At 30.7% G+C, this 11808-nt stretch overlaps 1 protein-coding gene across 1 annotated transcript in view; it reads right to left on the reverse strand.

Moving 5' to 3' along the window:
* Positions 1-8287, reverse strand: part of Ance-3 (angiotensin-converting enzyme Ance-3) — a 94155-nt gene extending 85868 nt beyond the window's left edge. The window contains exon 1 of the mRNA XM_089700072.1: positions 7527-8287. Within this exon, the coding sequence (XP_089556198.1) occupies positions 7527-8153 (627 nt within the window). The 5' untranslated portion in view covers positions 8154-8287. The remainder of the gene's footprint in view (positions 1-7526) is intronic.
* Between the last annotated feature and the right edge of the window lie 3521 nt (positions 8288-11808).

An 11808-nucleotide genomic window follows, 5' to 3' on the forward strand; every position in this document is an offset into this window, starting at 1 on the left:
TTTCTCGGGTATCAAAATATCTCCATACCAAATTTCATCACAATTGGTTCCGTAGTTTAGGCGTGATTGAGTAACAGACAGACAGACAGAGTTACTTTCGCATTTATAATATTAGTATGGATTTGAAATTTCCGTAAGTAGGTATATTAATTAATTTTAGGTAAGCAGTGAACGTGAATATAATTCAATCTTATGTAGGTACCTATATAATTATAAATTTCTATACACATTGTTCTTCACAACATCCTCTTTATGTAATGCAAATAAATACGATTTTATACAAATTCCCACGGTTCAGGCTTCAATGTACTTGAAACTTGTTTATTCAATTAAGAGTTGAATATAAAACAGTGCTTATTACGTATATAAAAGTTACACTAAAACCATTATTATACTATAGATGCAGTAATAATAAAAGTATAAGAATTTTATTGAAATAATAATGTAAGTATATGAAAGTCGTCACCTAAGACACACACACATGTTTGCATATTATCAAAATGTGAATATATTTTATGCAAAACTAAAATTAGTTAATAATGATTGTCTAAATTTTAATATAAAACGAGTTTTTATAATGTAAAATTATACGTAGTATATTTTACTTAAGTATATGCTTCTTATAAATTACTTACACATCCCAAATGCACCTTTTGGGTAATTATTTTATCATGTATCTCATCAATCTTCTTAAAAAAAGCTCGAAATGCTTGATGTCTAAGAAACATCGTTGTGTTTAAAAGGATCAAATAAAATATGGAAGCTTTGATAGGTAGGTGACTACTGACTACATTGAAAAAGATAAGTCATTCTACTTCTCACAGATTAATATAGAACCAAATACTTGATGTGGTTTAAAGACTTCCTCAATAAATTATCTAACATATGTAATTGAGATTTTCAATGACACTGCACAAAGACACCCATTATTTCACACAGAATCGTGCGTTTTATTGTTTAAAGGACGTTCGCACGTATGTTTATTTCGCAATCGAAACGTGACGATATGACAAGTTTTAGGAAAATATTCTAAACACATGAGATGGAAGTTGATTCTTTAAAATTTATTACAGCTTTTGATTGCTAAAGGATCCCGGAAAATGCAAAGAATTGTCTTGAGATAGTATGATTTAAGGTGCATACAATTTGAAGACGGAATTTTATGTATTTCAATGTTCTATATGCATTTAGTTACATTGAACTATGGTTCCTTTTTAAGGTAAAGGGGCTATATATTGTCCACGTGTAAAATGATTTTAGAGGAAACATTATCTCTGATTTTTAATAACTCTACAAAAGATAGAGTAACACGCCTGGTATGTATTTTGTTTATTCGTCTGCTTAAAACTCGGGACTGTTTTCAATAATCATGAAATAAATAACATCACAATATTTATTTTAAAATTGTGGTAATTCAAATCCTTTTTGGCAATAAGTATTTGTTGATGTAATAGTAAAAACTAAATAAATGTTTTCAGAATTAAGAAGAACATCCTAATTTAAAATCGAGTTCAAGTTTACAAGCGAACGTACAATCGAAAACAAAAGTATGAAGACGTTAACTAAAGCTACAATTCTTTCTTTATGCAAAGCATTTACGTAGCTTTTTACTCGTTTAGATGTACAAGGTATATTGAACCTTATTCCTACAAGTATATGGTTTTAAATAACGCAGAAAAAATTGGAAGAATTGTAATACAGTAAGGCAAGGTAAGGTCAGGATCGCCTATGAATGGTCAGATATTAGCGTTGAGATAAGTAGTGTAGGTAGTGTCAAGTGTGAAAATCTTGAATTCGTGCAAATTATTGAAAAGTACAGTCAAATGCATACTAATTTTCTATTTGAGATGGTGTTTAAATTTGTTGTTTAATGTGTATTTTTGATGCTCCTGCCTATTATATTAACACCATAAATACAACTTAAAATAATAGTTTTTAGTTTGTTACAATACAGATCATACTTAAGAAATGAAGTTTGTATTTAGTGGAAAATGCATGGTCCAATCGTTAAGAAGTTGCTCGTTATCAGTATAATGCAATACTACAGTATACTTTACTTAAATAATTAGTTTTTAAGAAAAAAATCATTTGCTGTGAAATATTTCTCAAAAAATTCGCCTCGTTTACGCACTCTAGCGTTTTTTTCAACGCGCCATATAAGAGCGACTTTTCTACTCAACAGTCCAATTTTTCGTCAAAAAATTAAAGCGCACTTGAAAATCTAGTTTATGTAAAGCAAAAAATCTAGCTTCAGTGTCATGACCGTGAGAAATGTACCAAGGCAAAGGCACGAAATGTATTTATCGACCATTGTACCCTTTGTGTTACTTGGCGACAAAAAGTGACATTCGTATTACATACTTTGATATTACTATAATTTGCGATATATTATTTTTCGTATACCTGTAATTTTCATTAAAACGAAATAGCAGTAATTGTATGTGTGTCTCGCGTATAACGAAGCAAGAGTAGATGGGTATTTTTTGCGTTCATTTCGCAGTGACGACTAAAATAAACAATAAGATTTTTTGGACTTGCAAGACAGTAGACACAGAAAGTTATTTAATGATTAATTTGGAATAATATGATGTATAAAACATTTTCCATGTAACTATAAGTGTCTACTTAATAAAATAAACTTTATAATAGACACAAAATTGTTTCGCCTTGTAAATGATGCCTATGTCGAATGACCTACGTAATATGTATGTTACGTATGTTCATCACCTAGCTTTTGAAAAAAATGCGTTTTAGGGTTGTAAAAAGATGCAATTTGGTTTAGAGACATTTATTTCAAAGAATTTTATTTCAAATTTTCCATTCTTTTACATCAATAACTTTGATGAATGTTCTAGAACTTATATCATATCTAGAACTTGGTCGTGTATCTTATAATATGTATTTTTTTATCTTGGTCGTATATTTTTATAAGTCAGATCGTTAACTAATGGTTGTGTAACAAACACAATATTTAACTACGGCCTATCGATTGGTGTCGGGACATCCTGCCATTTATTCTATTGTTATTGTAGACAACAATGGCAAAACAACCATAACAAATTTATCTATAAAATAAAAATAATACGCAAGTTCATATTCTAAAGGAATTATGGTTTTATTTTTCCGGTGTATATGATCAGCTAGTATTTCCTAGATGTTGTGATTTTTCACTGTAATAATATCAATGATCAGTTTAACTACCTGAAAATAATACTATGATTTGCACTCTTACTAATAATGAAAATTATACCATTTTTTACGTAAATAACCAGGGAAATATGTAATGTTAGAGTTCAATTATTTTCTGATCATTGTTTAAAATACTCTTATGTACCTATATAAAATCTGCGACATAATATTATAACGTACCTATATCAGATGATTTATAAAGTTATTTCACAAATGGAGCTCTAGGAATATTGATGTTTGGTATTAAACATGTTATAATAGAAATGCAGTTTTAAAAAAATACTTAAAATAAGTAGTAAAATCTTTTGTAATCAAATCAGTTGCTTTCTCTACTGATTTATTGACATGGATAAGTAATAGCGCTGAGCCTTATAGATGTTAGTCCATTATATAAGTCAAGTGAGCTTATATAACTTAAGTTATGTGAGTTACAGCTTCGCTAGATTATGTTCTCGCTAATTGTTATTTGAATGACCTTAACATTGATACAATAACAATGCGATTAAATGCTATTGTAATAATTAGAATTGCTATGAAATATCTATAAATAAAACTATAATATACGTAAGTATAATTTTGCGTATGTATATCGAGTTCAAATGTATCTTTTTGTCTAAGCGTGAAATAAAACATTTTAATTGATAGCTAAGAGTTAATTTACCTGGGTAAATTATGCATTTCTTTGTTAATTTTTAAGTATTTTATCTATCTGTACGTTAAAGTGTTCATGAAGTTGTTGTTGTTGTTGTTGTTGTTGTTGTTGTTGTTGTTGTTGTTCATGTTGTTCATTTAACATTATGAAAACGAAGTGAAGTAGGGTGAATTAAGTTTTGAGCTTGCTTTTGTTAATGATGAATTATTGCGGTTGTGAGTTATGTTTTAATTTCAAGAATTCAGCTATATTCTTACCATTTTTACTATTAGATAACTATAGAGAGATTATGTAGAGTGTTTGCTCAAGAGCGTTTTCCACAAATTTTCATCTAATTCTTTGTTATGTTTCAAGTATTTTTATTTCAAGTTTTTGATATATAGATACTGTTTCCATTTTTTTATGTTTTGTAGATAATAACATATATCAAATTTGAAATTTATATTCCTTGCTAATTGTAAAAGCATAGGAAAGAATTGTAGGCCAGTAGAAATCGACACTAAAAAACCCTAAATTCGCAAAGCACGATGTAGATCTGAATTTTTGGTATGTCGTTTGGATCAGTTAGGGTGATGTAAATCCCAATTTGCAACTTCGAAAAAGTTGTGCTCGCTGCGCACCACGTGATAAACTGCGAAAATTTTGGACTTTTTTCACTTTTTGCTCTAAAAGTCATAAACTATGCGTTTCCGACAAGTATCATTCAGTACATAAATTAAGGTTATTAAATTTGCAACAATTTAAGCCTAATTACAGCTCTCTAAACCTCATAACGACTAAACTGTGGCCATTCGAAGATGGTTCATTTTTCCCGAAATATTGAAATTTTTAGTTTTGCTCCCGTTTGAAGCAAAATATTGGCAAAAACCGCTCGTTCTATGGGAAGTTCGTATAATAAAGTTGTAGTGCATTTAATTTTCTTTCATTAGAGCATAGAACAAAGTCTGTGAGACAAATAGTTCACTCACAATATCTGAAAAACAAAAAGAAGGTAGAAATAGATTTTTAAAGAATTGAAACTGAGGGCATATAAAATCATAAAAAGGATAATACTTTTTCATTTTCAGGATAGGTAATTAACAAAATTACAAAGCTAATTAAATTTGCAACAATTTAAGCCTAATTACAGCTCTCTAAATCTTATAGCGATTAAACTGTGGCCATTCGAAGATGGTTCATTTTTCCCGAAATATTGAAATTTTTAGTTTTGCTCCCGTTTGAAGCAAAATATTGGCAAAAACCGCTCGTTCTATGAGAAAGTCGTATAATAAAGTTATAGTGCATTTAATTTTCTTTCATTAGAGCATAAAACAAAGTCTGTGAGACAAATAGTTCACTCACAATATCTGAAAAACAAAAAGAAGGTAGAAATAGATTTTTAAAGAATTGAAACTGAGGGCATATAAAATCATAAAAAGGATAATATTTTCTTTTTCATTTGCAGGATAGGTAAAAACTAAAAAACAAAATTACAAAATTTGGGAAAGTAGGAAAAAATTAAATGTATAACTAAGAAGCTGCACTCGCCAAAGTGATTCTGGAGGTGTGTTTTGACAGTTCTGATGTCAGGTTTGTATTCGCCTTTGATTTGTTGTGCTCAATTAAAAGAAAATTAAATTTTCTACAACTTTATTTTATGACCTTCTCATAGAACGAGCGGTTTTGCCAATATTTTGGTTCAAACGGGAGCAAAACTAAAAATTTGAAAATTTCGGGAAAAACGGACTATCTTTGAAAGGCCACTGCTTAGTTGTTATAAGGTTTATAGAGCTGCGGTTAGGCTTAAATTGTTGCAAATTTAATTAGCTTTGTAATTTTGTTAATTACCTATGCTGCAAATGAAAAAGTATTATCCTTTTTATGATTTTATATGCCCTCAGTTTCAATTCTTTAAAAATCTATTTCTACCTTCTTTTTGTTTTTCAGATATTGTGAGTGAACTATTTATCTCACAGACTTTGTTCTGAGCTCTAATGAAAGAAAATTAAATGCACTACAACTTTATTATACGACTTTCTCATAGAACGAGCGGTTTTTGCCAATATTTTGCTTCAAACGGGAGCAAAACTAAAAATTTGAAAATTTTCGGGAAAAACTGACTATCTTTGAAAGGCCACAGCTTAGTTGTTATAAAGTTTATAGAGCTGCGGTTAGGCTTAAATTGTTGCAAATTTAATTAGCTTTGTAATTTTGTTAATTACCTATCCTGCAAATGAAAAAGTATTATCCTTTTTATGATTTTATATGCCCTCAGTTTCAATTCTTTAAAAATCTATTTCTACCTTCTTTTTGTTTTTCAGATATTGTGAGTGAACTATTTGTCTCACAGACTTTGTTCTATGCTCTAATGAAAGAAAATTAAATGCACTACAACTTTATTATACGAACTTCCCATAGAACGAGCGGTTTTTGCCAATATTTTGCTTCAAACGGGAGCAAAACTAAAAATTTCAATATTTCGGGAAAAATGAACCATCTTCGAATGGCCACAGTTTAGTCGTTATGAGGTTTAGAGAGCTGTAATTAGGCTTAAATTGTTGCAAATTTAATAACCTTAATTTATGTACTGAATGATACTTGTCGGAAACGCATAGTTTATGACTTTTAGAGCAAAAAGTGAAAAAAGTCCAAAATTTTCGCAGTTTATCACGTGGTGCGCAGCGAGCACAACTTTTTCGAAGTTGCAAATTGGGATTTACATCACCCTAACTGATCCAAACAACATACCAAAAATTTAGATCTACATCGTGCTTTGCGAATTTAATGTTAATTTCCACTGGCCTATTGCACTAGTTTTCTTATTCAACAATGGTGTTCTCTCATCAATAGATTATTGTTACGCGTTGATTACATATTTTCTCGTCATTAGATATCTCTTTGGAGATATAAGATACCTTTAATTAGTGTCAGAAAACTAAAAACTGTATTTTTTCACAAAATAAAAGGAACTGAAGGTTCATGACTTATTTATTAGATCCAGTGGCGTTTTTATAGAGTTTCGTGGGTACTATTTTCATACACAACAAGTAATTAGTTTTTAATCTTTGAATATTGCTCATAAAATGTAATTGTCTGTTTGCTTAAAAACACCACACAACAACGTTATAGATTCGGATATTTTCAACAATATACAATAGGTTAGATTTTAAAACTTATATACGTTCAATTATGATTTGTTCTGCATATTTTCAAGAAGAATAATCATGGATTCAAAAGAATAAATCAAAGGATTTCTCACAAGTCATTTTTGCAGTGTTACGTACATACATTGTTTACTTGATAGCCATCTGAATACTCTGCTGTAATTTGCGTTTAATGGTAGTAACTACAACGTGAAAATCCTTGTATTAAATTGTCTTTAATTCAATAAAATGCATGATATGAGCATGTTACTTAATATTTAAACTACTACTTTGTCGAACTTGTTAACTTTAAATCTCAATTTTATTATAAGATAAATCTAGTACTCATGGAGTGCCTTGATATTTAATAGTATTCGTATTTATCGATTTTTTTTATGTAAAACATTTTTAACAGATGAACTGATGTTCACATACAGAAAATCTCATAAGTAGAGAGTTCGTTTAGTTTTTCTCATGGGCATATAGATTAGGTATTCATAGTGTAGCAAGAATTTTCCTAGACATAGACTAATTTAAACGAAGATAAAAAGTTAATTACTCACAGCAGCATGTTGAGTTACATCATTAACATCAGTTTCGAAATTCCACTGCGCCGCTACATTGTTCGTGCACTCCTTAGAAGCCTGCTCGTCTGCTTGTTTCAGGAAATCCCGAATCTGGTTTAAGCTCACTTGATTGACTCTATTATCAATGCTATTTGTATTAAGATCCCTGTTAAAATCAAACGGATTCGCCCCCGCAAAGTTAGGATCGTTCCTGACAAAATTTGGGTCATTCCTCCTAAAATTCGGGTCACTGTTGATGTCTATTCTATCATCGCGGTTGCGGTCGTCAAAGGGACGCAGGGTGGAGCTGGGCCCGCTTGCGTAGTTAAAGTTGGGGTTGCCATTATTGCTTATAACCGGAGTTATCCCACTAAAAGGCGTCGAAGAAGGATACCCTCCAGAAACAGAGCTTTGCGGTCGAGCGGTGCTGTACTGAAAGTTTCTGTTATCAAAGTTATTTCCTACACTGGATTGCGTACTAGATACACCATATCCATATGGATTCCGTTGGGTAGATGAAACTATCGGCGGAAGATCAAGCTGTGGTTCAGCTAGAATTAAGACCGGCAACAGAGTAATACGGAGCCAGAGGCTTAGAATCTTTCTCGTTTGCGCACAAGCCATTTCTGGCTGAGTAAGGAACAATGTTATCACTGTCCTAGTAGATATAGATATTCTGGGTTATCGCGTTATGGTGGTAAGCAATGGTGCGTGGTACCTGGTTGCACTCGCGGCGGCAACTGTGTTTGGTTGACGCCTGTTTGAACTCAGGCCGTGTGAATCGGCTTTGTTTTCTGTGCGTCTGTCCAAGTACGAACTTAGAGGACCTTGTATAGGTAGGTAAAGATAAATCGCAGTTGTTGGAAGGCAGGCGTTAATTTGGCATGTTAGTAGGAAACACACGTCTGTATATGAAATTAAGTGCGTGCAGCCTTCGTAGTATGACAGTTCCATATCGAAGTTTTTTAGCAACTCCACTTGCGTAAGTAAATTAATTCTTAGAAAATGAAACTTTTATTTCTTGAAGCTCCAATGAGATATTTAAATATTTACTAAATAAATACATTCATAAAATGCATACAATTTAAATGATAAAATTCAATTTATTTATAGGACAGTAAAAAATATGTCATTAATTTCATATGTTAAATTCCAGAAACTGAAAAATTGAGAAAGCGCATTAAGAATAATTCATGTTGTTTAAAATTTGTATGCAGCACATTTGCTTAACTTTTTCAACTACCAAATTACTACGTAAACAAGAAAAATAATATGATGTTATTTTAAGATATACATCAAATAATGATATTCAAATAGGTACTAGAAAACTTGTGCCCCTACCATCATTATTATGATTTAAATCAGTAGAGCAATATAATATAGAGCAATATTATCAGGATTAAAACTGCATCTTGGTCTAAGGCTATTATGTAATTACACTAAATATTTGCTTTTTTACCAAACATTACTCAACATTGGGCCCACCTAAAGTGTCATAATTACGCTTTCCAAAGAGCCGACTTTTAAACTTAATGAAAGTGTTTTAAATGAGTTTTGAGTTACATGAAGATTTTGTAAGGAGCATAGCACAGGCGTGGAACATCGTTTTACAATTAGTGCGTTTAAGCTTAGAATATTTTAATTTTATGACGTAAGCCAGCATTTTCAAACAAGTATTTGAAGTCTAAACCAAAGATATATTCTTACCTTTAAAAAATATTACAAGCTGGTTCATCTGAATTTTCCTATGCCACTTAAAAAAAGAAGTTTCTAGAGATGAAAGAGTCATCATAATCTTTCAGTATCTTCATATAATAGTTTTCTTTCTTAGCCTACTATAAACAGATCAATCAATTCGTTACTACTTTAACTAAATATGACAAACTAAGGTAGAGCTTAAAGTGATAAGGAATGAAAGTAGCACACGTTAAAATGGGGCATTGTGAAAACTGCCTTAACATTAATGAGGTTTTTGTATTTTCTTATATAATTTAGTACTTATATTGTTAACAACCACCTGCAATAATTCATATAATGTTTTAAAACGATGAAAAATTATATATCAATATTTATTATATTTTGAAAAATTATATGTTCGTTCGTATACTACTAATATACGAACCATTGAAGATGTAGTAGTATGTGTAGTAAATTAAACTGATTGTCTATAATCGTACTCAGAATGTTGTTGCAGTTCGTATCGTTTGTATCGTAACAAACAAGCAAATACTTCCTCTTTTAATATATTAGTACCTATAAATGTAACAAAATCATACATGAAAAAGATGCATATAATATACATGATATTTTAGTCACATCTACATCATACCTTGGGCATAAAAATTAGGATATACTTAAATCCAAAGTCAAACACATAAGTGTAATGTGCATAACATCTTGACATCGCTCCGTAGGCAATTTTCCTTTTGTCCTAGTTACCGTGGGAATATCTGTGTTGTATGATAATTCTACTCTAGTATATCATTACTGTGGTTATACGACGCATACAAATATAGGTTATTGGAGGCTTTTTATTTGTTGATTCTTTATTGAAAATATGACGTGTTCGACTGTTTTGTTAATTATGCAATATAAGATTTTATTATGCGCTATTATTTGAATTTGATATACCTAAGATAATTAAATATATAAGATAGGCTTACGTTTTAGTTTGATTTCTTAGTTCTTATCGACGCGATAACCACAAAATCAGTGTACCATAAATCAGTATAAAATGATATCTTACTAATATCATAAACGTGAAAGTTTGTGAGGATGGATGTAGTATATATGTATGTTTTTTCCACGTGAAAACCACTGAACAGATTTTGATAATACTTAGCGAGAATAATACTTAGCGAGATTGACACAAAAGCTATAGAAATACTTGATTTTGGGTGAAAACAGTAATTTTATATTTGCATGTCTCAGGAAGTTCCCATTATTAGTATAAACAATTATCGATCAAAGAGTTTAGATGCTATATTCCTAAAAATATAATTGTATTATTAAAAGGACGTACGTGCCAAGGGTAAAGCGGTCAGTCAGCAGGTTATCTATTCAGATCCTAATAAACCTTCTTAATTTCCAGAAAGATAAGGTAGTTAGATGGAATAGTTTCATGTTTCATGACTATAAATTACTTTTTCGTAAAATGTATATAAAATATACAGGGTTACTTGTAAAACACCAGCAACCTCGCAGGGCAAGATAGCTAACATCATAAGTAACAACATTTGTTCTACGACTTTTGATAATTTGTTAGATTTTATTTTCATACAAAAATATAATATTCATTTAATTTTCCGTTTGAATATTATAAACTCTACGCGCATCCCAAAAATTACGTAAACAAGAAGCGAACGAGAGGGGGAAGGGGGCGTCGTGTCGTCCTTTCGATAATGAATAGAACATAGACTTACAAATGTTAGGAGAGTACAATAAAAGCTTAAAAAATCATTTAAATATAATTTATTGCGTTATGCCAATAGTCGTAGAACAAATGTTGTTACTTATGATGTTAGCTATCTTGTCCTGCGAGGTTGCTGGTGTTTTACAAGTAACCCTGTATATATACATATATAGGTACATTTTATTTATCTTATAAAAAATCATAAACTGTCATTTAAAATTAGGAACATACAAATTGTAAAACTATGTGTGACTTGTAAAACGGTTTGGTGATTGTTTGAGAACTTTTTTTATGTATTGGTTTAGTACCTACCTAGTACAAAGCTCTTTAACGCACCTATTTCATGATTGTTTTTGAATATACATTTTTTTATGAACTTATAATTTATTGCTATGTCAATCATGGTGTTCAGTTCGTGAGTTAGTCGAAGGTTTTATGAAGAAAGAGATAATGTAATTAGTGAAGATGTAATGAGTGAGTCATCAAAACCATACACTTACACGATCGTTACTTTAATTATAGAGGAAAAATTTTCAAGTAAATATAGTAATTAGGGACTTTATTTCTTCAATACAAGACTTGGTGACAATAAGCACTTTCCCACTTTATAAATTAATGAATAGGAGACTTAATCTTGGCTAGTTCTGCTTTACCTTGAGATGGCCATAACATGATGCTGGTAACTGCTTCGTGGCTACTCGTGCGCGTCATGAATAGAGATAATTTTATTATAACTGATGGCCTTTGCTATTGTAGATTCAGATTTATTGTAGTAACAATTTTAACTGGCCAACAAATTAATAGCCTAGGTCAGAATGGCTGCGTAATTAAGAGTAATGTCGCATTTCATCTGAGTAAAAACTGGAT

The sequence above is a fragment of the Colias philodice genome, chromosome 10 (genome assembly GCF_061535455.1).
Source record: "Colias philodice isolate Cphi_HAF_F1 chromosome 10, ilColPhil1 Martin Lab GWU primary, whole genome shotgun sequence".
In the NCBI taxonomy this organism is placed as follows: domain Eukaryota; kingdom Metazoa; phylum Arthropoda; class Insecta; order Lepidoptera; family Pieridae; genus Colias; species Colias philodice.